Genomic DNA, 27,727 nt, shown 5'->3' on the forward strand with positions numbered 1-27,727 from the left:
TGTACCTCAGAGACTCGGGGCATTTAGCTGACATTCAGTCATATATGAGTGTTTTTCTGTATTGTCCCACGATATGCTGTGTATGTGGAGTCAAGACCAAGAGGGAGCTATGGTGTGGCTGTTTTCTTGTCATGGAATGTAGGGATAGGGGTACTTGGTGAAACTTATTCCACATGGATCAGGCTCCATGACAGATGTAATAACTAGAATAACTAGTTGCCCCTCTTTCATCTTTACGTTCTTGATTATTTTTTCTTATGTTTTATGGTAATACATATAATATATGCAGGGACATGGCGTCCTGACCTCCGCCTCCCCCTTGTAAGAGCTTGGGTGTCTGTGGTATTTCCTGGAATTGTTTATCACAAGGACTTTCTCCTGATTCTGAGAGAAAGTACACCTGACCCAAAAACTAGCCTTACAGTCAGGTGATCCCAATTATCACGTGTCCTGACTCCACCTCCTCTATTGAAAAGTATTTAAACCCTTGTCTCAAACAATAAAGTGGCAGTCGAAGTCCTCCTCCCACTCCATGATGGTGTGATAGTTTGTTCAATCCTGACGCCCTCTGCCCAGAATACTCAGAGCTTGACGTGCTGGCGTAGCAAATATATAGAGAGAAAGCAAGGGCACTGAACAGAGAGCACCTACATATTCACATTAAGGCCTGTAATTCTTAACATCTTTCTAAGTGTGCTTTTGCTAAGCATGCTTTATCTGACAAATTTTCATCAGTCTAGCTGCCTTTGATATGTTTTAAAGTATACTTCACTCTGAAAGACTCTAGCATGCATAACTAGAAGTCAGCAAGGAGCATTCATGTATAAGGAATGCACATACCCATACCTTAATTACACCACCAAGGAGTTGATGGACACAGGCACCTAGGTAACTCCCTAATCCATCTTGTCCCCACTTCTGTTCCCAGTGACAGCCACTGACCTATTTTCAGCACAAATCATTGTTGCTTGCTCTAGAACTTCTTGTTGCTGATCTCATAAACTATGTTCACTTTTGTACCTGACTTCCCCAGGGCCTGAATGATTTTTAGACTTATTCCTGTTGGTGTCGTTAATGCATCCATCCTTCCACTGAGGAACATTCAGATTTTGCTGCTATAAGTAAAACTGCTGTGAACATTTCTACACAAGTCATTTTGTGGACATGTGTTTCATTTCTCTAAGATGGGGACTGAAGAATGGTCTGGCTGGGCTGTAGGGTCAGCATACTGAAGATAAAAGGAAACTGTAAGTCATTTTTCTAAAGTTGTCATTCCATTTCAATGCTCCCAACAAAAACATAAGAGAACAAAATATATTTGACCCATGTAGGCAATAAGCATAATTCAATACTAAAATTTGTGCCTTAAACAATCGTATAATTTTTTTAAAGAATTGAAAAAGAAAAGAAGGTAAACATGACCTTTTATATTCAACATTGTACTTTTTAGCTCTAGTATTGTTTCCCTGAAGATATGTTTCCATTTAATATTACTTTCCTTCAGCCTGAAAGTCTGAAGCACTTTCTATAGTATGAGACTCTTGATAAATTTTCTGGTTTCTACTTATTTTAAAATGTCTTTCATTTCTTTTCACTCTTGAAAATTGTTTTTGTTGGTTATTAAATTCTGAGTTGATAGAATTTTTTTCAGGACTTGAAAATGTTTGTCCTGGCCTCTTATTTCTGGCAAGATGTCAGACTCATCTGCACTGCTGTTCCTCTTGTGAGTAATGCACCATTTTTCTCTAGAAACTTTTCTCTTTTAAGTGATTTACAACAATTTGGTTTTTATTTGTATTTATCTTTCTCAGGGTTAGCTAAGCTTTTCTAATCTGTACATTTGCTTCTAACCAAATTTGGAAGAAATGTTAACCACCATTTCTACAAATATTCTTTTTGCATAATTTTCTGTTCTTTCTGCACCACATATATAAATGTACATGCATCAGACTTCCACCCACAAGCACAGAGACTCTGTTTGCTTTTTTGGTTCTGTTTTCTCCCCAGCTTTCAAACTGTGCATTTCCATTGACTCCTCTTCGAGAACACGCTTCTAACACCTTGAATGTTCTACTGAACTTGTTCAACAAATGCACTTTATTTCAGAAAGTCTATCCTTTAGGCTGCTGTCCCCACTGCACCTATAGCCTCCACTGCCCTGTAGAGTTCCCTTTCTTTCACTCACTACGAACATATTTGAACATATTTATCACTTAAAAAAAAAAAAGATAGGATCTCACTATGTTGCCCAGACTGGCCTCAAAGTTCTGGGTTCAAGTAATTCTATCTCTGTTCCCCTAGGAGTACAGACATGCTACCATCTTAGACCAGGCTTAGACCCTTTTAAAACCCTTTTCTATTCATTCCATTACCTAGATTTCTTTGGGTTGATCCTATTCAAGGTCTTTTCTCTTTAAGTCTGAGTCACATTTTCCTTTTCTTCATTCTAAAGTCCTGGACATTATAAATGACACCCTGTAGATACCTGCAAGTTTGTTATACTGCTCTACAGATTATCAACTGTTTGGGTTAGCAGGTAGTTCCCCCTGATGAACTCACTTGACTGTCCTGAAGTGGGCTGGCTGTACCTCTGTTCAGTCTTCCTGCTTTCCCCTATCAGCTTACTTGAGGGTCATCTGTAGATGGAATCAGAATTAGGTTCACAGAGCACAGGGCTCCCTGTGTGGCTCCCAGAGTGTGGGGCTCCCCCATGTGGTTCCCACAGAATTCACAGAGTATGGGGTTCCACCTGTATGGCCCTCTCCTTTCCAGGATTTCCTCCTCACTTTCTGGTTGCTGTTGGGGCTCACTCTGTCTTGTGATTCCTCAGTCAAGGAGACTACGGCTTTCTATGTGACTTTAGTACCACTCTGGGGCTGGAGCCTGAACTCTGGCAAAAGAAAAACACAAAACAAAGGAAAAAACAGCATAGATCAGTAAACTGCCCAGTCCTAGTCCCTTCGTCCAGGTGTGGGTCTTTTACACTACCTTCCTGATTTGTATTTGCTGAGTTTGAGGCCCGGTACTCGGCCAGGCTGACATAAGCTGCTTGCTGTTATCGAGTATCAAAAGAAGGTGCTCTGTCACATGAGTGCGCTCCCTTTCACACTAATACACTTTCTGCCAACCAAAGAAAGAGATCACCCAGAAGAGACTTCAGTGGCATTATCCAATGGAATTTCTAGAACAAATTGTTTTTCAGTAAAGGCCAATATGGTAGCCTCTAGGCACACCGGGTTCTAAAAACTTTACATCTATTGAGATTAGAGAATTTAAAGGTTTTGCTTTCTGGGTTTTTTTCTTTCTTTCTTTCTTTCTTTTTTTCTTTCTTTCTTTCTTTCTTTCTTTCTTTCTTTCTTTCTTTTTCTTTCTTTTTCCTTTTCCTTCCTTCATTCCTTCCTTTCTTCCTTTTTTTCTTTCTTTCTTTCTTTCTTTCTTTCTTTCTTTCTTTCTTTCTTTCTTTCTTTCTTTCTTTTTCTTTCTTTTTCCTTTTTTCAGTGTTGAGGATAGAACCCAGGGCCTATGCATGCTAGGCAAATACTCTACCACTGAGCTATAACCCCAGCCCTCTCCCTTGCTTTTTATTTTGCCTAAATTACTCAGGCTGGCCTTGAACTCATTATCTTCCTGCCTCAGCCTTCCAAATAACTTAGATGACAGGTCTGAGCCACCAGAGCCAGTCTATTATTTATTTTTATTTTTAATTCATTTAATTTAGATTACTACATTGGTTAGTAGCTGCTTTGTTGAAAAATTTGGCTCTGAAAATCATCTGATCTGGTCTTGCTGTTTTACAGATGAACCAGCAGTCAAGGAAGCATCCAAAAAGCTTTGTTGATGACATATAGCCTTGGGTGGAACACCAGGACTTGAGTTGAGTTTAGGTCTCCCAAATGCTCATCTGAGGTTTCTTCTGCTCTATACAAGAAGGGACTGCTGTCACTAGAGCAGTGGCTGAAGACAGGACAGGCAGGGTAATGATAAAGAACTTAAAGAAATACAGATTGGAAAATGGAGCAGCTAAGGGCCCAGGGATTTGCAAACATACCATACCTCATACCACTCTCACAGACTCACTTGGGTGTGCCATTTCTTTTGAGGTGCTAAGTATTTCCGCAGCAGGTGGGGAAAAAAAAGCTTTTTACAACTCACTTATGGTCCAAAAGGTTCGGCTCAGCTGAGTTATAATACAAAGAACGCAACCAAGACACTGGGCTCTGCTTCCCTTCTCTGCAAGTCATGCTGTCTGTGTGATCAAGTTGTAATGAAACTGTCCTACCCATTTCTTAAAGGCCTGTGAGACACACAGCCCAGAAGAGGTTGCCAAGCCTTCCCCGATGAACTCAATATTCCCTACGAGGATCTGGGTCTCTGCTAAAATGGAATGTTTTTTACCTTTAAGCTCACTCTCTTGTTCTACCAGAAGTAATTACCTCAACTACATTCTTTCTCTCTGTCTCTGTCTTACGTTCACACACACACAACACAAACCACAGACCTCTATATGGATTTCACATTACCACTAGGCAAATTATATAATAATACACATGGTGCAGAAAACGTCTGCAAAAAGCTCCAAGAAAAATAGCATTGTTTTTGGAGAAAGTGCTGTGGTGAAGATGATGTCATCAAAAATCATCCAATTAATTTCCTGCAGCCACATCCTACAGGAAATCCAGAAGGCTCAATTTTCTGTCTTAACTGTTCTTACAAACCCATAGGTGTCATAAATTGATAATGATTACAATTCACCCCCTTTCTTTATATCACAAAGAATCAAATTTCACTTTATGTGTGAGGCATTATGAGCTGGTAAAAGGAATTTTTATTGACTGTGAATTTTAGATGTTAGTCACTAACAGCAAAGTTAATTGCAAAAAAAAAAAGAGAGAAAAACTAAACTTAATTGATATTTACTAGTTGGCTTCTTAAAGTTTCTTCTCAAAAAACCAACAACTGAGAGCACCAAAAACCAAGGGGAAGAAAGCCTCTTTTCCTACTGTCACCTGGATGCTTCTCCTCCAGGCCACAAGCATTCATTGACACTGGCCTGGAATAGGAGGGGTCTCCAGGATGTTTGAGCACCCAAGGACCAGAGCAACAGCATCCTCACACTCACAGCCCAGGACAAGATGACAGCATCCTCGTCCTCACAGCAAAGATGTTACAACCACTGGATGTTGTTGTCAATATAAGTCAATCATAGCTCTTTCCTTCCAAATCTCCCAATTCTACCAGAAGGAATCTCACACTACAAACAAATGAATGGAAATTCTAGGATTGAGGCATCTCTCAGGACCAGTATGCTCACTGGTTTGAAAAAAAAATCTAAAAGATTAATATTAAGCATGATAATAACCTTTCTGGTGAGAAATTTGGGGAAATATTTTAATTTTGAATGAATATTAGATATGAACAAAACACAGTAACACAAATAAGTGAACTGCATCAAACTTGTCTATGAAAAGCTTCTCTTCTACACAGTAAAGGAAACAATCACCAAAGAGTAACATATAAAACGAGAGAAATTTTTCAAGCCATTTATTAGATAAGGGGTTGGGGTTAAGACCCAAAATGTATATGGAATTCATACATTTCAATAGAAAAGGGAAAGAAAGAGAAGTGAAAATGGGGGGCAAAGAATGTGAATTGTGTGTATTTATTTTACTATATTTACTATCTATTCTGTAAGAATTTCATACATGTACACAATGTATTTTGATTCTATTTGCCCCCATTTCTCCCCTTAAATCTTCCCAGATCCATCCATCTCCCATCTCTTCCCAACTTTACGTACTTTTTTTTTTTCTTTTTTTCTTTGAGAAAGGGTCTCCCTGTAGCCCCAGATGGCCTGGAACTTGCTATGCACACTAGGCGGGCCTCCGTCTCACAGAGATCTGCCTGCTTTTGCCTCCTGAGTACTGGATTAAAGGTGTGTGCTACTATACCCTGATTTCTTTTTTTTTTTTTTTAGTGCTCCACCAAGTCCAAAGTGTGCTGCCCATATATTCCTGGGTGTGGGGCTATCCACTGGTCAACCTACCAGGGGCCACAGCCTTAAAAAAAAGACTCTCCCTCTCTAAGAAGTCATCAATTGTCAATAGCTCCTCAGCTAGAGTAGGGCTCATGAGCTCTTCTCCCCTCAAGGCATGAATATGTCTATTGTAAAATATTTATTTATTTATTGTATGTGTGTTCCGGAGTGTATATATGTGCACCACACATGTGAAGGTGCTCACAGAGGCCAAAAGAGGGTGTCAGATCCCCTGGAGCTAGGGTACATAAGGTTGTAAGTTGCCTGATGTGGGTGCATCTCAATATGTATATTTTAAAAAGAAAACATAAATGGTCCAAAGGCATATGAAAAGGTGTTGGGTGCTACTAACCATAAAGGAATAACTGTAATATGCCATATTATGTATGCCATATAATAAACCATAAAGGAATACAAGACAAAATGACTATGGGATGTTACCACACACCTGTGGGATGGCTACTATGAAAAAGTCAGGGACAACAGGTGTTGGTGAGAAGGTGTTGGTATAGAGAGAAGGAAAGCCTTGTACAGGGCTAGTGAGAATTCAAATCTGTATGGCAACTGTGCAAAACAGATGAGGCACCTACAAAAATCAAAACCCCATTGCTGGTTTATATAAAAGAAAATGACCTGAGTGTATCAAAGAGATGCCCACACACCCACGCTCACTTTAGCCTATTCAAAAGTCATGATCTGGAAGCAACCATCAATGAATGAATGGGTTTTTTTAAAAAATGTAGCATAGACACACAGCCATAAAGAAGAAATCACATCATTTCAGCAGCATGGAACTGAAGGACATTATGTTCAATTAAATAACACAGGCAAAGAAAGGCACATATCCCATGTCCTCACTCATTTGAGGAAGAGGAACAAGTTGATATCACGGAGGCAGAGTAGAAGCATGGTCTCTGGAGGCTGAACAAGGGAGGCAAGAAGGGAGACAGGGAAACAGTCACACCGTGAGGTGGGAGGAATCAGTTCTAATGTTCTACAGCACAGGAAAGCAACCACAGTCCACAAATTAGGCAACAGATTATGTATGCCGAAATAACCAGAGGAAAAGAAGCTGAAGGTTCCCAACACATAGAAATGGTAACATGTAAGGAGACAGGGATACACTCCATGTACATGAATCAAACTGTCACACCATATCCCATAAGTAAGTGTTCACGCCACACCCCATAAATATGTATAAACACTACATGTCAATTAAAAACTAAAATAAGAATTGAAATGATAAGTACAAAGATATACTCATTTTCTTGGCATTAAAAAGTGAGGGGAAAAAATGGCTGGACACAGCAGCACAGGCTCAGCACTCAGCACTCCCAGCACTCAGGAGGCAGAGGCAGGTGGATCTCTGTGAGATTGAGGCCAGCCTCATCTACACAGTGAGAGCCTGTCTCAAAAAAATGATAAAAGAAAAATAAAAATGTATACTTTTTTTTTCTTTCAGTCTTTTTTTTTTTTTTTTTTTTTCGGTCTTTTTGAGACAGGGTCTCCCTGTAGCCCCGGCTGTCCTGGAACTTGCTATGTAGACCAGGCTGGCCTTGAACTCACAGAGATCCGCCTGCCTCTGCCTCCTGAGTGCTGGGATTAAAGGCATACGCCACCACACCCGGCAAAACTGTATACTTTTATATACACATGTATATTGAAATGCATAGAAAATGGGCTAGACGTCAACTGTCTAGTAAATATGTAAGTCATAAATGTAATTTAAGCTTTCAAGGAATCATATAAAAGATAAAAAGGTAAAATTTATTTTAATAATATACACTATTTAATAAAAAATATTGCCACTATATTATAATCGACATAAAAATTCAATAATGAGATTTACATTCCAAGCCTCAAAGTCTAGAGTGTACTTTCTGTTTAGGGCACATCTCTGTTCAAGGCAGTCGCATATGAAAGGCTTAACAATCACATGAGATACTGGGCCACCAGAGCGGACAGTGTAAATCCGCAAGGACACACTTCCACTTGGTAATGGCAGTTACTTCTGGAAAACAGTGCTTAACCTTTATCAATAACCAGCATGCATTAATTATGTAATGATAACACTGTAACAATAAAAATCAAAGTGATGTTGGAAAATAGCCCTCTTCCTCCAGCCTACTGAATATGTGGGTCAAGGAGAGGCAAAGGGAAAATAAAGTGTAAAAATAGCATTTACAGAAGCATTTGCAGTATACCACACAAACATAAGCCTTAAACTAAATACATGCAATGACCGTCACTGAAAAGTACAAGACACTGTTAGATGAGACTGATAAGGCCTAACTAAATGGAGATTTATTCCATGTTTGTGGAATGTAAGATCCAGTGTTGTTGCAACTGAATTTCCGGCAGGACAACTGAGTGGAGGAGGGACTGAGGAGCCCATTCTGAAATACATCACATCCATGTGTGGGAAAATGAAGCCTGGCGTGCCAGGGCAATCCTGAACAGTCATGAGAATGACATATCAAATGTGGTTATCACTACACAGCTACAGCAGTGAGGCAACATGCGATCTGCATAAAGACAAAAAGATCGCAGAATGAAAACACAGACCTTCAATACTTTATACCTTACTTAAAAGAAAAGCAGGAAGCAGTACTGCCCGTCAGGGCACCTGGCAGGTCAGCTGGATCCAGAGACAACCTGGCCATTGTTCTCCACCCCAGACCAAACATGGCAGCAGATCTAAATGCAAAGGGCGGAAGAATAAAGCCTCATGGGACCTTGGGATGCACAAACATTTCCCTAACCAGGACACAACGAGGCTGATAAACGGACTTCAGCAGTGAATGTAAAGAGGTTGACTAGAAATGACGGAAACTAAGAAAGTGCATCAGTGAGCAAGAGACATCTAGCTAATCTTGACAAGAAAAATGTTGCTAAGGGGTCTAAGTTTTTTGTTTTTTTTTTTTTTGTTTTTTTAAGGCAAATGGACCAGAAGGAGCAAAAACATGGAAGGGTGAAAACTTAGGGTGAGCAGGATTAATACAGAGCACCTGAAAAGGAGTCACAAACAATCTATAAAAGATGGCTGGACCGGGAAGAAACTAGAATCAGAGCCAAGATAAAACAGGGCTTCAGGAAATAGAATATTCACATGCTCCAGTGTGAAAGAGCCACCGCAGTTAAAAAAAAAAAAATCCTTCTTTGCAGCAGTGCCTATTTATGTGAATATTTGGGGCTAACCCATTTCACACTAAAATAAGCACTGATACTATACAGTATATGCAATGTACACAAGTTATGAATTGAAGAGGAAGCAATAACGCACACAACAGCGTTCATCCTAAGGATGGCTGTCGGAATCCTCAGCCATGGACACCGTGCTCTGAAAGAGCTCTCTGTGAGGTAACTCATTTAATCCTCACAACGATAAGCAGATTAACTACATGTGTAACAGCACCCAAGTTATTTGCTCGCATGTTTGTGCTCCTCTATTCCTTTGCCTTTTTACTTCTTTTTTTTTTTGTTAGAGTTTAAGAATCCCTTATATTGCTGATGATGCACCTTGGTTACAGCCACTGTAGATAACTGGCAAAAATCTACCACAGTCAAACATACATATAACTAAACACCTAACAGAAACAAGTGCTGGTGTTCACCAAGAGTCATATAAAAATGTGTAAAAGCCAAAAATTTAAAAAACTCATGGGTCCGCCGATCCTTTTAAAGGACTTACATTGTTTCCCGGACACATAATAATAACTGCCAGAGGCAAAATTCAAGTCCAGGGCTGTGGGATATCTAAATTTACACTCAAGCATTTCACAGTCTTGGAAAGAATTATGTGCTCATGGGGCTGTGTTCACAGATCCAGGAATCTCTTCCTCAACTTGTAGAATTTCTATTCAAAGTATGAAGGGGCTGACAGTAGATTATTGCAACAGTCCAGACTACAGGAGAGCAGAAGGGAGGACACAGAGATTGGATGCTATGGTAAAACAAGAGATTCCAGTCATCAAGCAGGCAAGCACATGGGGGGAGGAGGTGGCCAGGGTCACAGGACGACAGTGGTACAGCAGCAGGCAGAGGCCAAGGACAGAGGGCTGAGGATGGTGGACTACTGAGGGTCAGAGGGAGGGGGCCAGGGCCAGGGGGCAGAGAACAGAGGGCAGAGAGCAGAGGGCAAAGGGCAGAATTGATGATAGAGGACAGAGGCAGAGAGCAGAGGGCAGAGGGATGAGGATGAGGATGAGGATGAGGATGAGGCAGGTGCACTGAGCCAAAGGGAGTTCTGGAGGCCGCTGGGTAGAGAAATATGAAGCTCAGGAGGGAAACAGGACTCGTAAGATCTTTGGAGTCATCAGCATATTTGCCTATCAGATTTTCTGAATAGAGAACATTTTTAATACAATGTAATTTATGGACTCTCCTGACAATTAATATTCGCTCACAGGAAGGTCTCTGTGGGCACCTGAAATTAATTTTGAAACCATTAAAGGAGACAGAAGGTTACTCTGAATGAAAAATCCTGTGGAGAAGGTATCACCTCCCCTATTAAGTATCTGAGAGTAATTGCATAAAGAAAGCCTTATTGCTTTTAAAAGCAAGCAAATAAATGAGTTCGAGGTTGCTATCTTGCTGCTGGTAAAGTCCTAAAATTTATTAGAGCCCAAGATGCAGGAGAAAGAAAGATGCAGTGTGTTACCCTCACCACTCCTAGTATGTATAGGTGGTGACTTTGCTTCAAAGGGCATTTTATTTCAATATAAAATAACACACTAGGACATATAAGGCACAACTAAAGGCAACAACGACAATGCTACATTAAGAAGTACACTTTAACAACAGCCAAGTTATCAACCAACCTGGGAGACGGCAACAGAAATAGTGTGGTGCATGCATACAATGGATTTTTTCAGCCATGAATAAGGCTACGTCATTTTCAGAAAAATGGATTCAAGTGGAGATAATCCTATGAAGTGAATTAAAACAGTCTCAGAAAGACTACATCAGGGGTCTACTCCCTTATGTCATTCTTAGATTTTACACAGATATATAAATCATGGATGTATACAGGACATGAAAATAGAAACAAAACTGTCTAGGGAACCAGCAGGAGGGGAGAGGTGCTAAAGGAAGGGTGGGAGGTAGGAGGATAGTCTCAAAGCACAAGATACATGAAAAGTTCCTTCCATAACTCAGTAGTACCATGTACAATAAACATACACAACAGAAAATTTAAAAAACAAAGAACACTGAACTTCTTACACTGAAGAGAGTGTGGCTGTTTCAGAGAGCTCTGAAAGTTCTGATCAGTGTGAAAAACGTTTCCTTTGCCATACGTACAAATGGTCATTTCTTGGAGACAATTTGCATTACAAGAAAATTCAAAGAATCAACGAAAGTTATGATCTTATAAAATTACTGAGAGAAATTTCATATGGTGAATTGGAAACATGCAAGGTAAACACTTCCTATAACCATCAAATGTTGCTTCACAAAGCACAGTGGAAAGTGCACCACACCCTCTGAAACATAACAAATAAATAGGAAAAACTACCTCCAGTGAATGTTAACGAGGGAACATGAAAGAATAAATGCAGGGACGAGACAGGCTCCTGAATGAAGGACTCCCTAGTATAAAGTCATAATTCATCCACAGCACGGAAATTTAATAAAATTTCAATAGATGATCAAGTTCTCTAAAATATAACAAAATGATTTTAAAGGATGTTGGTGGGGGCAGAATAGCTTACACATTCTTCAAAAGAATAAAAGTAGAAGGCTTGTAACCAACACAAGGGGGAGGGAGAAGAGCTTAGAAAGCATGGCAGCTAAATATTTGCTGCCCTCCCAGGTGAAGACAGAACCATGTCTAAAGCCAGCCTGGTTCTCTCTTCTCCACATGCAGGGTGGATTGTGGACTCCCCAGTACGCAGTCTCAGAGCTACTGTAACGGTGATGATGCCGGGGTGACAGGTGCCTGTGTGGGTGCCAACGGCAAGGTGAGAAAGTTGGAGAGAGGAAGCAAGGATCCGTTGTCCCCTCAGGGTCCCCTCTAGCCTTAAAAGGCAACCATTTCCAAAGAATGTGTTGTACAATGGTAGCTCATGAAACCTAGAAAACAGCTAATAGAAAAAAATCACACTGTGGAGAATAGAGAGGGCAGAAAAAGTCCCTTCCTCCTTTTCAGTGTCTACAAAGTGACTACGACCCTCATTAGTTGTCTTTCCACCCTGCCAAAACTGGACTGACGCAGACACCTCACAATTGGGGAAAAAGTGTAAATGCCTTAGTATATTTGTAGTTATCTGTCCCTTCACCACATCACCCTCTCTCACTTTGTTTGCTTGTTTGTTTTGGTTTTTGAGGCAAGGCCTCACTACGCAGCCCTGGCTGGTCTGGAACTCATTATGTAGACCAGGCTGGCCTCAAACACAGAGATCTGCTTCCTTCTGCTTCCCGAGTGCTGGGATTAAAAGCATGCATCCTCGGGCTCTCACTTCTTAATGTCATCAGTGTATCTGTCTCCCCAAGTCATCTGCTGGCGTGGTATACCACATCTGTGATCCCAGCACTGGGGAGGATGAGGAAAGAGGATTATGATAAGATCAAAGCCAGCCTTGTCTGCACAGAGAGTTCTAGGCCATCCAGGGATAGATCACACAGCAAGAAAATAAAGGAATAAATATAATAAATAAGTAAACGAAGTGATCGCCTGAGTGCAATGAGCAGTGAGGAGTATGCTCCAGCAACTGTCCAAGAAAATGAAATTTCAGTTTTGATCCTTCCCTTTCACCTTTACTTCCTTTTTTTTGGTTAAATAAAGTCTTACTATGTAGCCCAGACTGGACTAGAACTTGTAGCAATCCTCCAGTCTCAGTCTTTCAAATGCTGGGATTATAGGTGTTCATCAACATACCCAGACTTTCTTTCCTTTTAAAAATATTTTTGCTATTATATTTATTTATTGGTTTGTGTGTCTATGCATGTTTGTGTATATGGATGCATGTATATGTGTGGAGGTCTGAGGACAACTTCCGGGAGTTGGTTCCCTCCTTCTACCACGTGGGACTTGGGGACGAAACTCAGGTTGTCAGGCTTGGCAGCAGATGCCTTTTCCAGTTGAGTCCTCTTGTTGGCCCCTTTCCTTCCTTTTTGACACAGGGTTTCACTGCTGCCCAGGCTGGTCTCAGTCCTGGCTCAAGCTGTCCTCCTGCCTCATCCTGCCAAGTGGCTGGGACTACAGGTTCTCACCATACCCAGCTGATTCTCAAAGACCATTTTCAAATCTCTAGTTTCTTCTAATATTGTATCAGTATCTGGACCATGCTCTAAAACCTGGAGTTGCTCAATCAGTTCAATAATATAATTAAATGTAATAATGTTCCATGATAAAATTCTAAAATGTAAATGAAACTAAATGTGCTTTGATTCACAAGTTTATTGTTGCCTCTGCTATTAGCCCTCTCTCCTCTATTAAGATAATAAAAGCTACAGTTTGTGAAACTTCTTTATGAAATGCCATTATGGAATTCCAGGCATCACACTAGGCACTCTGCACATTATATTCTTCCCACCTGCCATTGCCTTCTGAGACAGGGTCTCCCTGTAGCCCCAGCTGGCTAGAACTTACTACGTGGACCAGGCTGGCCTTAATCTTACAGAGATCCACCTTGCCTCTGCCTCTGGAGTGCTGGGATTAACCCGGCCCTGATATATTATATTCGTTTATGTATGTATACATAACTCTACCACAACTACAAATGCAATAAAACGCTCTCAAGTGAAGAGCGGTCATCGTTTCCTAAGTGGGAGAATAGGAAAAGAGGAGGATTTCAAACATCAGGAAGCACTGGGGGATCAAAGCTGGTCTGCCTGAGTGCCAGCCCCACCCTCTTCCCATGAAATGACAACGGGCAGGAACTTTCTCACCATAGCATTTACTGGATATCAACTTTTCAAGGAAGTTACACTCCACTTTGCTAATGAACACTAGCAGTCTTTCTTTGCCATGACCGTTCAGGTCTTTCATCTAACCCAACATGCTTCTCTCACATGTGTCAAAACTCACCAAAGAAACATGATGGTACTCCATCACAAGTCAAGCATGTTCAAAGCTCATGTCGTCACACACGGGCTCCTGCTAATTTGTCTGTGTAGTTCCTGGCACACTTGAAGAGAATTACAACAATGCACCTGAGCAGGCTGTTGAGGTCAGGGATAAGGCCTCCTTTTTTTTTTTTTTTTTTTAAATCTGTACATACCCAAGGCCTATGCAACAGACATCCAATACCCAATCATCGATGAAAGAATCGATAATCATCGACGTCTGAGGTAAAATTTTAAAGCATCCTAAACACTTTCTGCACAGATAAAAAGGCTGTGCTGCAGAAGATGCAGTTTGGTTTCCAGGTAAATTTCCTACCTCCCGATCCTTGAGCTTCATGGCAAGCACCAACTGATGCCTGTGGTTCGTCAGAGCCTCTCGGTAATTTCCTTTGGAGAAGAATGCAGAGCCTAGATTCCCATGAGCTCGGCATTCTCCTGTCTGGTCACCTGAATTAGATTTAAGAAAAAAATATTCTCTGAGTTATAGTATTATTTATAACCTAGAATGGCTCTCTCAATTTAAGAGCCACAGATTTACTAGCTAGGATTTTATGTACTTTCTTTTAGAAAAGCATTTGGTTCCTCCACAAGCCTATGTGGGAGTTAAGATCCGAGAACTTACATCTCCAGACAAGTGTTATTATTGTTGTAACATGCAACTACAGTCAGGGGCATAGGTGTCCTAGGAGGGAAAGGTTAAAGACCTTGATGGAAACCAGCTGCTGCCAGTCTTCCCCCATGCTCTGCGGATGACCTTTGCTTCTGAGCAATTATCAGCTTGCTGGTTCAGCCATTTGATTCCAGGCCTCCCATAATATATGACATCTTTACAAGTACACTGAGGTGATTTCCCTTATCCCCTCCTTTCTGTAATCCTGTAAGTCCTTGAATAATCACTACAGTGATGGCCATAATCACACACTATGCTCTTTAAAAAATTTTATGTGTATGGGTGTATTGCCTGCACGTGTGTAAATGCACCCGCATCATACAATGCCCGTGGAGATCAGAAGAGGGCATTGGATCCCCTGCAACTGGAGTTATGTATGGTTGTTAGTCGCCATGTGGGTGCTGGGAATCAAATCAAGGTCCTCTGCAAGAGCAGTCAGTGCTCTTACCCAACGAGCCTTCTCTGCAGCCCCCCATGCTTATATTTTAGAGGAGAAAACTGAGACAGATTAGGAAGCACATCTGAATTCACACAGCGGAACTGGGCATGGTTGGCACGTGTCTATAATCGCAGCCAGCAGGCAGGAGGCTCACAAGTTAAAGGCCAAACCGGGCTACACAGTGAGGTCTTGTCTTCTCCAAAACAGCCACAGACAACACCCCCCCACCCAAGTCCCACAGCTAGTAGTGGCAGGGCCACTCCAAGGGTTGTCTGGCTCCATGATGCATGTTCTTAACCTCAGCACTCTGTCATCTCCTTTGCAAAATAATGAATTCTCATGGAGGTCAAAATTCAGATGAAGATGAGCCACCCGTATTAAATTTGTGAGCCCAAAAACGCCGAGGAACGTGACGAATAAGATAATCCAAAGTGCTGGAACCTTGTATGAAAATCCCAGAGACCTGAGGGCTCCAAGACAGAATGTTCCATGGGCCATCTCAGTGGGCCACCCAATCTCCGGCATGTGCCACTCCCATTCCTGGCAGGCTATGCTGCTGAAAAGGAGGAGAAGCAAACGTGACTCTACCTAAGGTCTTGGCTACATCCAAGTCCTGCTGCATGTATCCAGTGCTCTTCTCTGTGTTTCCCAGAGACCAGTACGCACTGCTCAAGGCAGAGAAAACAGAGCCTCTCAGTTTGAGGCTGCAGGTGCCAATCTTCAGAGCAGCTTCTAAGACAACCACAGATGCCCCGTGATGGCCAGCCGTCAGGAGTTCCTGCCCAACCACAGACACGACCACAAAGGGACTCTTGTCCAGTTTCATTTTCTGAAGCTGCTGGTAAGTGGGCTCCAGGGTGTCTGAAGAAAAAGAAAACAGGAGAATGAAGGTTGATAGACAAAATGATCTTTTCTAAAGTGCTTTAGAAACGTGTATGGACTCGCTCAAGTATGAGTTCTTTAAACCTTGAATCCAGCATCACCTGAGGCCCATGCACACAGAGACCAGCCTCACACACTTGCCCCCAGCTCCATCCTCCTCACCCTTCCCTGCAGGCCACATTCATCCTTCCTTCTGGCTCTCATGATACAACACTTAGGATGAATGGTTCCTGTCCTACTTCTTTTTGCCCTCTTCTGGGTACCATCTTTATCCTGCCAGCTCCCATCCACTCCTATGTCTACACTAGACTTCCTTTATATAGTTAGTATTGCACCATTTAGCTATTACTCATTTTAGAGTTGTTCCACATATACCAATTAAAAGTATGTTCCTAGCTAAATCGAATACTTTATTCTAACTCATAGCAAGTGGTATAGTGCAGGCACATGGTAAAGCCCTCCCCAGTGACACACGGTGAGGGTCCCTAACATGTCTAACATGAGGGTCCCTAGCATTCAATAAATATTCATCAAAACCAAATTTGAATGACTGATTAATAAAACTTGCCCATATTTTCTCCTAGAAGACACACTAAAGGAAACTCTAAAACCAACCACTTTCACTGGGAACCCATGGACTATGCTTCTTCTGACACCAGTGTACCTACACCAAAATGCCACCAAGCAAAACCAAAAGGAAATCATCTCTGTACTCAAGAGAGCTGGAAAGAGGTAAAATTAATGTTGACTTTATTTTAACACAGATTAAAGCCGCAGGGCTCATTCCATTTAAGTGAAGTTTAAATGCACATGACAATCTCCTCTCCCTCTCCTTTTTATTTTCAATCAAGACAATTTCAGAGTCATTAGCTATTACCCTACAAAGAGATGGCTCTGACAACACATTTGCTGTTATTGTTCCCGAAAAGCTTCATTCATGGGTCGGGTGTGGTGGCGCATGCCTTTAGACGGATCTCTGTGAGCTCAAGGCCAGTCTGGTCTACATAGTGAGTTCCAGGAGAGCTGGGGCTACAGGGAGACCCTGTCTCAAAAAGACCAAAAAAAAAATAAAAAGTCTCATTCACATTAGTGGCTCTGATGATCCACATTAAAAGCTGCAAAAGGGTTGATCTCTTTAAATCTTGAATCTCCTAGGCAATAGTACTGCATTAAAATGTAATTTCTATAATTTATGACTTCTCAACTCTCCACTAAGGAGTTTTCGCCTGAATCAACATTACTACGGAAACCATGAAACTTACTGGTACCTGAAGCGTTTTTCTCCCTTCAATGAGATGTTAAACAGAGAACAAAGAACAGCTTTGCACCTGCCAAGATGCAGCAGCAGAAGTACCAGTAAACCACACTAACCAATGGGGATAAATACAGGTTCAAGAACCAGGCCACCACACTGCTGCTGTGAGCAGGACTCTGATGCTGCCTGCCTTGGGCTGGAAGCCAGTGAAATCAGCAGGAACCCCATCAGCAGACACAGAGTAATAGATACCAAAGCACCAGCATTTTTAGAAAATGAAGAATCTGAGTATTTAACTGATTTACCTAAGGGCAGACACTTGGGACAGAGTCAAAATAAGAGCCCACCATAGGGACCACAGGGTCACCACAGCAGTGAGATTCTTAGTTGTAAGCTACAGAGACCTTGACTATAATTATAACTACACTGAGTGACAATGTGGAAGGTGGCAATTCATGTTTCCCAGTCACAGCCAAAATCATACCATAAAAGCTGCCTGGTGAAGCAACAGAGCCACTGCAATGGAACGCAGAGAGTCCCATTTGCAGCACCAGCTGCGCCACTGAATACAGTCCTTGGAAAGTGAGTGTTGGTATCCAACACCACCAGAACAAATTCTGTGCCACCCTCTCTTCCTTGAGCCTTAGCTTCTGATTCAAAGTTGGGATCCCAGCTGCAAAGGAGGGTGGGAAATTTAGGATCTGATGTTTTGGCCTTCACGGAGAAAGGCATGAAGCAGGTGCACTAGATGGGAAATTCCTAAAATACAGAAGTGTCTAGACACTTCCCAAAAGACTGACGGCAGACAAAGGTATCATTGACCTTGGCAACAGTTAAAGGACAAGGGTAAAGAGACACCTAGAGAATCCCAAAGGATAAAAAAATTCTTCCGCTGCATGTTTTGGCTAAATGAAAATGGGATTAAGGAAATTAGCAGTGAAAGATCAAATTTCAGCTGGGCCTGGTAGTGCATGCCTTTAGTCCTAGCACTTGGGAGGCAGAGGCGGGTGGATCTGAGTTCAAGGCCAGCCTGGTCTACATAGTGAGTTCTAAGACAGCTGGGACTAGAGGGAGACCCTGTCTCAAAAAGAGGAATCAAAAGCTTCCTGGGAGAATTTGATTTGTTAAAGGAAGGGTAGGGCTTAAACACGTCATTTCCTGTCTTCTGAGTGGAAGACATTTGAGGAGGAAGGGTTGTCTTAAACTGAGGAGCCAGGACAGATGCAAGAATGACAGAGGTTGCTAACAGGCCAGCTTGAGTTGACCAGAGAACATATGTAGGGACAGAGCTGATGTGAAATAATGGGGGAAAACTGAGCTAGGGATAAAAAACAAATCTGTACTTAAAACCACACAGCCGCTCTGTTCACACCGCCAGATATAGAGCCTGTGACTGCGGCAACCATCACACAAATCTACACATTCGCACATGTGCGTGGTTATTCATATATGTGTGTATACGTGTGTGTATGGGTATGAGTATGTGTATGTGTACATCTCTGCCTGTGTACAGCAAGTTGCACAGGATGTCCACTCTGCTGTGTGTAAGTTTCATTTTAATGTCAAATTTCTCTGCTTTGAGTTATAAGTATGTCTCACGGGTCACTAAGAAGTTTTCATAGCAGTTGGTCTTGTGGGTTTTAGTGTTGGTGTTTTTGAGGTAGGGTTTTCACTATGCTGCCTGTTAGGGTTCCAAATAGCAGCAGCTCCCCCCCTCCCCAACAGGGACCTACAGACTTTGGAGCCTGGAAAAGGGAACTTAGCTGATAAGCACCTTGACCTTTGAGGTCAAGAAGAACAAACTCTGCTGAGAAGCAGCCTGCTTTTCCTCTGACCTCCAAAGACAATATAAGCAGATTCTACCTGATAACCAGAGATTTTAGAAGCTGTTTTTCTCTCATCTTAAGAGGGAAAAAGTAAACACTACCAGACCCTAATCCTACCTGCTTTTCCTGCTTCCCCCTCCCTGTTTTCTTAGCTCACAACCCGTGGGTGGACATCTTTCTCTGACATCTTTCCCCTTCCCTGACATCTTACCCTTCCCTTCCCTTCCCTTCCCTTCCCTGACATCTTTCCCTTCGCTGACATCTTTCCCTTCCCCGAGGGAAAGGTGCCCCGTGCGAAATAAAGCTGTATCCCTCTGAGAATTCCATCTGTGCCTCGGTGCCTCATCCATCCACTCGTGCTCTCCACCACCCACTCGCTCTCTCCAACATTCCTACCTATCACTGCCAAAGCTGGTCTCAAACTCCTCAACTTGACTAATCCCTTCACCTTAGCATCCCATGTAGCCAGGATTAGAGACACATGCCACCATATCTAGCCAACTGAGGTTGTTTAATCCACAGATAATCTCAAGATCCTTTCCTGCTCCACCATTCTAGTTCTGTTCTAGGGTCAACTTGCTCTATTTAACAAAGGGACCAATTTTGTGATTTTTAGCAGACTGGACAGAACAGAATTTTGGCAGCCTATAGCTATTCAGATGGTTTTCTTCCTAGAATTTATGCATAATACATGAAATAGCTATGTCATAGCAATCCGTAAGAACATAGAGACCCTTTGCAACACTAACTGATCAGCAGTTATGGGTTTTTGAAATGTAAAGTCTTTAAGAATTTAAGATGAATAAAGTCACATTTCTTGACACTTGAGGAGCATGTGAGGATGCAGGAGAGGCTAGTAATAAACAATCACCCTCTGTAAAGAGATACCAACACCTCACTAGCTCGGAGATGCACACCTCTCCCATGAACACTACTCATTAGAGATTTTGCATCTTAAACTCAGTGATGCCTCATAATAGCCGGTTGCTTCTCCACCTAACCAGGCCTTTCAATAGATATACATAACAAGTGAGGAGAAGGCCTTTGTGAGCATCTACTCATCAGGGTCTTGGGATCTCTTAATAACCTATAAACTGATGGGGTAGCTCCCAGCCAGCTGTTAGGGCAGTTGGCTAAGTTTTGGGACCCCTGTGGGTAAAGGTGGGGAGGCTTCACAGAGGAAGTGGCATCAAATAGAAACTGGAGATACTAGAAACCATAGTGCTGTCCAGGGACATCCAGAAGTGGTAGAGATGAGGATGAAAGTGAGGCTTTAGAGATTCTTCTATAAGGGCTCATGAAGAGGACCCTGGGGACTGTGAAGTACCTGTTCCCAGCCTCAGTACCATGGCTGCCAGAAACATGAGAGTGGGATCGGGGCTGGGATCCTCCAGGAGAAGGGCCCACCTTCCAGAAGGACTTTGCAGGGCCTGCTTCACTTCCACGTATGGCTCTCAGAGTATTGGGGGGGTGGGCATCAACACATCCTCCGACAGAGGGAGGCTGGGTGTAGGGGAAACAAGCCACCTCACTAGGTCAAAGAATTAGCAAATGGCAGTGCTGGACTCATATTCCATTCTCATGGGGAAAGCCTGCTTCTAACATTTCCAAACAGGCCTCCTGTGAAAACTGCCTGTCCCTAAAAGAGAATGAGAAGTGAGGGTGTTGCAGAGGCCAGGCACAGACTAACACAGGGGAGCCCCACTGCTGGTGAGGGAAAAGCTCAAATGTTCACCAGCCATTGTCCATAGGTGCTTGATAAAAGCAGCCTCCTTGGATCCTTCCAGAGATGATAGAAACACAACAGGCGACGGCCCATAAACATAATAGTCTTTAGATTGCTGAATTAATAGAAGGAAAAGATACACAAGAGGATGGATCCTCAGCAAGAAGTGGCCCTGGCATCTTCAGAGACAAATAAAGGTAAATTCAGTCTCACTTCCTAATTGTATTATCAAGTTCACGGCTGGCAGTAGCGTGTGGTACAGCATCCAAATCTACTTAAACATTTACAAAACACAATAAGCTGAAATTGCTGCAAGACTGACTGAAAAGAAGTGGAAAACAGCCAAGATAACAAAGGAAGGTTGTGACACTGAAACCCTCTCAGTTCATATCTATCCATCTTACATGTTTGTTAATTACATGTATCCTACATGGTAATGTAGCTACAGCCACAGGAGAAATAGTTTAATTGATATTTGGTTTGCGAGCATGAGTGAAATTATGAAAATAAAATAAATCAGGCAGTTCAATTAGAAGTATAGGGAACAATAATAAAAAATCAAATTAGTCTTACTAAAGATAAATATATTTATATAGGCATTAAAGTATATTAATATGGACTGGCCTTGCCTTTAAAAGTGAATTCCTTTCCTTTGTAGTACTAGGGATTGAACCTAGGGCTTTGCCCAGGTTAGACAAGCTTGTTCTAGCTCTGAGCCACATCCCCAGCCCTAAGATGACATCTTTTTCAAAAAGAACAAACTGTAGGAATCCTGTCAAGTCATGGGAGTTTGGTCTGTTTTACATAAGTACCTGGTTTAAGGAGTTTTCTCTGTTGCATTTGAGAACTACAAATCAAGCCAGGCATACTGGCTCATGCCTATAATACCAGCATTTGGGAGCTAGACACAGGAGGATCAGGAGTTCAAAGCCAGCCTAAGCCACGCTGTGACCCAGAGACCAGCCTGGGCTGCATGAGCCTGACTCAAACAAACAAAAGAACTACAAAACAAAACCAAAGGACACAACAGATCAGACCTATCTGTGAGGGTCCAGCCCACTCAACTAGGCCCCGATGTCTGAAATTTGGGAAGATGCAGGAGGCTAACATAAACAGTGGGTGAAAAATGAGCAGCAAATCATGACAGGTTCTATGAATTGCTACCATGTGATCAGAAACCAGGCCATCAGGATGGATGCAGGAGCGCTGTGCAAAGCAAAAGTACCTCCAAAACGTGCTCAGGAGAGGCCCACCTGGAGTAGAGCAGTGGTAAAGGCCAGGCTAAAAATAAACCAGCTATATTAAATTGCCTTGAGGGGAAAGAAGAAAATATTGACGTGCTCCAGGCACCTGTGCAAAGCAGTGTTCTCCAGGGTCAGTCTTGGGTCACTCACCGTAAGATGGGAGCGAACACGGCACAGAAGAAAACCCTGAGGATGGCGGCGGCTCTGAGCTGTTCTCTCAGTACAGGGAAGACATCTGTACATTTTTCTAAACAAATTGCTTCAAAGACAAAATGGTAAATGTAATTCTGCTGATATGAACTGTTCATCTTATATTCTAAGGCAGCAGCAGAAATGCCTCGGAATAGACAGGTGATATCTCTGAACTGAATAAAAACACTGTGTATCTTCTTTGTGGAAGGGTGTCGGGAGAAAATGGAAAGGAAGACAGGCTGTTTTTTTGTGTCTATTTCCCTGCAAGCCCTGGAGCTCCATGGCACATCTACTCTGAGTCAGAGTTTATTAACAGCAAGGTCCCTCTGTGGGAGAAGCCATGGGTCCCTGCAGTACAGGTGTGGCTTTGCATGGCCTACAACATTGCATGAAGAGGTTTTCGTACCTCTTTTTTTTAATGAAATCTCTAACTTTCAAGAAAGTATCTTTTATAGCTATGGATTGCCTAGAGACCATCTGAGTACCTCTCAGATCCTCAAACTCTCATTTAGCACATACTTGGAGCCAAGTTCAATATGAGGCAGTAAATTAAAGCTACCTAATGCTGCAAACATTTCAAAACTAGATATAATGTCGAACGACACCATCATTGAGACTGTTAGATTCATTTTCACAGACAATTAAAACAAAGACTATTTCAGAGGCAAAAACCAGAGTTCTGCTTGACAACCCAATGAAAGTGAGACAGCATTGGTCTCCTCCGCACACCATGAATCTGCCTTAGACACTCCATCACCAGCCAACGGTGACAATGGGTCCATGCATTGGGTCAAAATTCCCAAGGGCTCATTCTTCAAAACAATCAACATTCTCAGGCTGGGGGTGAAGGTCACTGAGTGACAGAGTGCTTGCTTGGTACTCTTCAGACCCTGGGTTTGACCTCTAGCATCACAGGAAAGAATAAAATCAAATCACTGTTCTACAAAATGAAGCCAAGCTGTTGGGGCAGAGGGAGCTTAGATCTCATCCAATATCCACAGTAGCATTTTCAATCCATTCCCTTGTTTTTCAGAATACCAGTTGGAATAAAGCAACAGAGAAAAGAAATAGAATCTCCGTTTCATTTTTCTCTCTTTTTGATTCAATATAATCTCTTAATGTTCCTCTGAAAAATGTAAATGCTGCTGATGGTTATTCACACATTTTGTCTTAAGAAGTAGAACACAGGGCTCACACCCATAATCCCAGCAATCAAGAAGCTGAGTCAGGAGGATGCCTCAAGTGTCAGGCTAGCCTGGACTACATAGTGAGTCTTAGGTCAGCCTGGGCTACAGAATGAGCTCTTGCCAGGAAGAAAAAAGGGAGGGAGGGAAGGAAGGAGGGAGGGAGGAAGGGAAGGTGTCAGGAGCAGAAATGTAAATTCTGTAATAGAGTACATGAACAAGGTGGAATTGCTTTAGAATGTGTGATTATTGAATAATCTATAAGAATTATGAAATTATGAAACGTGTGAAATTATGAATTGTGAAATGAACTTAGGAATAGAAACTTAGGCATGTCAGCTAGTGATAAGCACCTGGGGGACCTGCTTATCGAACTAATCGACAGCTGCTTATTGAGAGACTACATCAGCAATGATGTCAAACTCTCAATATAAGCAGAGGCTCAGAGGCTAGTCCTCAGAGTGCATCTGCCTAAGGCAAGAAGAGCTGCTGCCCAAAGATCCTCTCCACCTCCAGGCAGGACCGTGTCGGGTCTCCGAACTCTCCCCATCACCGAGGCCTAAGAGGCGTCACACCATCGAACCTGCACTGACCACGAGCTACACTCACCACTGGAATTTGTGACTGGTGAAGTCCCCGGGAGAGATAGCAATAGACGGAGTGGAGCTTACGATTGAACTAAACTGCTAAATTGATGACTACCCAAATTGGCTTGTTTGTGACTGCGTTATCTATCGTGTTCATCATTCTCGTGCTAATAAATATTAAAACCTATTTGGCCATGGCTCCTCTGTTGTTATAGGGGACAGCAAGGACTAAGATACTCTTAACTCACACATCCTCTAGTCCTACTCGTGACAGAAGGGAAAGAAGACAGAAGGAAGATTTAATGTATTTTATTTATTTCTAAAAAGCATATTTGTCCATCCAAGAAAAATCAATTTAATTGTTAGATGTTTTGTGGTTTAGAATTATAGAATCTTAAAAACATTTTTAAATGTTTTAAATGTTTTTTAGGATTATTTAAATAATCCTAAAATACAGAGAAGTGATCTCATCTGTCCATGGTAGTAGTTCATCAATAGCCCACAGATGCCCAGAGCAGACCTTCTGCCTCAGCATCAAGTACCAATGGTGAGTCTCATCTTCTCTAAAATATTTGCTCTTAGCAAATATCAATGCCCTATGCCTGAGGCTTAAGTACAAGAAGGCTGGAAGTGGTCTACTTTTGATTCAAGTCAGAAGAACGTCCTCCTACTGACCTCTCATGGGAGATTTCATGGCGGCCTCTACCATCCCCACCAAAAGCTGGAGACTCTTGGGGTCTTGAGCCAGGCCAGATGCAAAGGCTGCCAGGGCATCGGCATGCCGGCCAAGGTACTGGAGGGCAACACCCTGTCGGAAGTATGCCTGCGAACAAAGGGAAGACAGCACATGTTATTTATCACAGGGAAATACCACAGGGATTCTTTACCAGAACTAAGATTGAAATGTCCTTGGCTCAAAACCAGAATAAAGGGCTGGTAACCAACCAAAAGGCCTCATTTCTTCTCAGCATCCTTCTTTCTGGCAACTTGCACTTACACTTCTCCTCCCTTTCGTGTCTCAGACCCTTTGATTCTGCATATCCCTTGGCATTTATGCCCATATTCTTTTTAAGGTTTCTGGAGATTTAAGAACAGTTCTTGGGCTGAGGCTGCAGCTCAGCTGGCAGAGCGCTTGCCTACCATGAGAAGCTCTGGCTTCCATCCCCACCATATACACTACACTAGGTATGGTGGCCCAACAGAAATTCTCATTCTGAACTGGCCGTGGAGGCCCAGGTCTACGGTCCCACTCAGGAGGTGGCAGCAAGAAGATCAGAAGTTCAGAGTCATCCTTGGATACACCAGTGAGTTTGAGACCAGCCCCTTCAAGGGTGGGTATTTGGAGATTTGTTGATATCTCCCCAAGATATCTGGTGCAGTGCACAAAAAAGGGAGAGAAAAATTCAAGTTATGTTGCATTTTCCCTGTTATATCATTTAAAAAAAACTAATTTGGTTCCACATGCTTGCTGTCACTGTTTGAAACTATGTAGCCCTGACTATCCACCTGCCTCTGTCTCCCCAAGCTGCCATACCTTAGGTTATGTGTCTGTACTACTTAGACATATTTTAAAATGGTTAGTTACAATACATGTGATTTGCTTCAAAGCAACTAAGATTACAGTCCTTTGTATCTTTCACTGATCAGTTTTAAAACTGGTATTACTAACTGTGATTACAGGAGGACATTTCTCTTTCAACTAATTGAAGAAATTATCCAATAATTAGGAAATATTTAAATTGAGAGTTTAAGTTTTGTTGTTGTTTTTTAAGATTCTGTGTGTATGTGCATGTTCTCTTGTGTATGTGCGCCCATATTTGTGTGCATGTGTGTGGAGGCCAGAGATCAACTTTGGTGTTGTTCCTCAGGAACCATCCACACTGTTTTCTGAGACAGTGTCTCTCCCTGGGACTCACTGTTGGGCGGGCTGGCTAGCAAGCCTTGGGAATTCTCCTGTCTCTGTCTCCCCACAGCTCAGGTTACAGGCATGAGCCACCACACCCAGCTTTTTGCTGCTGCTGTTCTTTGAGACAGGATCTCCCTGTACCCATGGCTGGCCTGAAACTCAGTATATAGACCAGGCTAGCCTCAATATCAGAAATTCACCTGCCTCTGCCTCCCAGTGCTGGGATTAAGCATGTGCACCACCATGCCTGGCTTCACATGCAGCTTTTCATGTCCAGCTTTTTATGTGGGTTCTGGGGGATCAAACTCAAGTCCTTCCAAGCTAAAAAATATACCAACTAAGCTCTAGCTCCAGATCCTAAATTTAGAATTTTAATATTTAAAATGTGGACAGTTCTTTGAGGTGCAGTTTGGTTTCAAGTCCACAGAGTAAAATCAGTAAATGGTCAGAGTGTTGCTGTTACGTAACCACTGAAGAACCTTCCACTTAAATGACACCTAAAAATGACATTATTAATGTTGTTCATTGTTTGTATGACAACATCTGTTTCCAAAATAATTGACTTCTTATTCTACCTAAATACTCATACAATACTATTTATAACACAAATTAAACTTTTCAGTCCGGCATACTTACACATTTTCACAAATTATATTCATGAGATCTAAAAGTTTAAAACTCCTAAAACTACTGCTCACTAAGCTTCAGAGGTAATTTTATACTTTCCTACCACAGACACAGGGAGAACAGGAGGGCCTTTGACTTTCACATTCACACACAGATCTACCTTTTCATTTTAATAACAGTGTGTTGAGATCATTTAAGAGATTCTGGGTTCCTATTGAGAAATAATCCATAAACAGAGTGAACATTCAAATTATTATGGCTATTTAGCTTCTATTAGTTTAAACCAGCAGCTGTTAAAACCCAAACATTGTAGTAAGACAAGGACCTGAGCACGCGCTTTCGTCACTAGTCCACGGGTCACTTCTCACTGCACTCACCATTGCTTTCCCCCTTGATGTGTTTGCAGGTACCTGTCATCACCCTTTCATGTCACATTTTAGAGTTCCTATAATCCAAACTGTAACACACAGTACACTCCATCTAAAAATAATCACCATTTACATACATCTAGAGGTGCCACATGAAGGCTTAACTACAAAAATGCACTTATTTACACTGTATACACACACAGGCCAGGTGAGATGGTGCACCCCTGAAATACCAGCAATCAGGGAAGCTGGGACAGGAAGACTGCCAAGAGTTTGAGGCCGGCCTGGTCTCCATAGTGAGTTCCAGGCCAGCCTGGGCTACATACAGAGTGAGACCCGGTCTCAAAAAACCATAAATAATACTTAAGAATATATAAAGATGTCAAATTCCTATAAATAAAAATTACTACTTCTGGAGGGAGACAAAAGTATCTATAGTTACTGATTTCAGGTATGTATTATAAGAAATAGAAATCTTAAATTAGTCTTAGTTTTTGTAACTTCTTGCATGTTTAAAGCAAAACTCTATCATTTATTATTCCACCAAGAGAGCAACTGCTTTTCTGGTCTGTCAAGTAAAATTACAAAAAGTATGATTTACTCACCCCTGAAAAAGTAAGCCAAGTTCAGTGTTAAGTCCAAACTATGGGGCTGGGGAGATGGTTCAGTGGGTAAAGTGCTTGCCATGCAAGCATGAGGCCCTGAGTTCAGATCTCTAGA

At 42.1% G+C, this 27,727-nt stretch overlaps 1 protein-coding gene across 2 annotated transcripts in view; it reads right to left on the bottom strand.

The window, feature by feature from the left end:
* The window catches only part of Ttc28 (tetratricopeptide repeat domain 28), a 617,298-nt gene that overhangs the window by 246,127 nt on the left and 343,444 nt on the right, over positions 1-27,727 (bottom strand). For both annotated transcript variants that reach the window (XM_029556666.1, XM_029556667.1), the window contains 3 exons: positions 24,782-24,929; positions 15,799-16,071; positions 14,418-14,548 (listed from right to left, as the gene is read on the bottom strand). In XM_029556666.1, coding sequence (XP_029412526.1) covers positions 14,418-14,548; positions 15,799-16,071; positions 24,782-24,929 — 552 coding nt within the window. The remainder of the gene's footprint in view (positions 1-14,417; positions 14,549-15,798; positions 16,072-24,781; positions 24,930-27,727) is intronic.

The sequence above is a fragment of the Nannospalax galili genome, unplaced genomic scaffold (genome assembly GCF_000622305.1).
Source record: "Nannospalax galili isolate Female #2095 unplaced genomic scaffold, S.galili_v1.0 scaffold1327, whole genome shotgun sequence".
NCBI lineage: Eukaryota > Metazoa > Chordata > Mammalia > Rodentia > Spalacidae > Nannospalax > Nannospalax galili.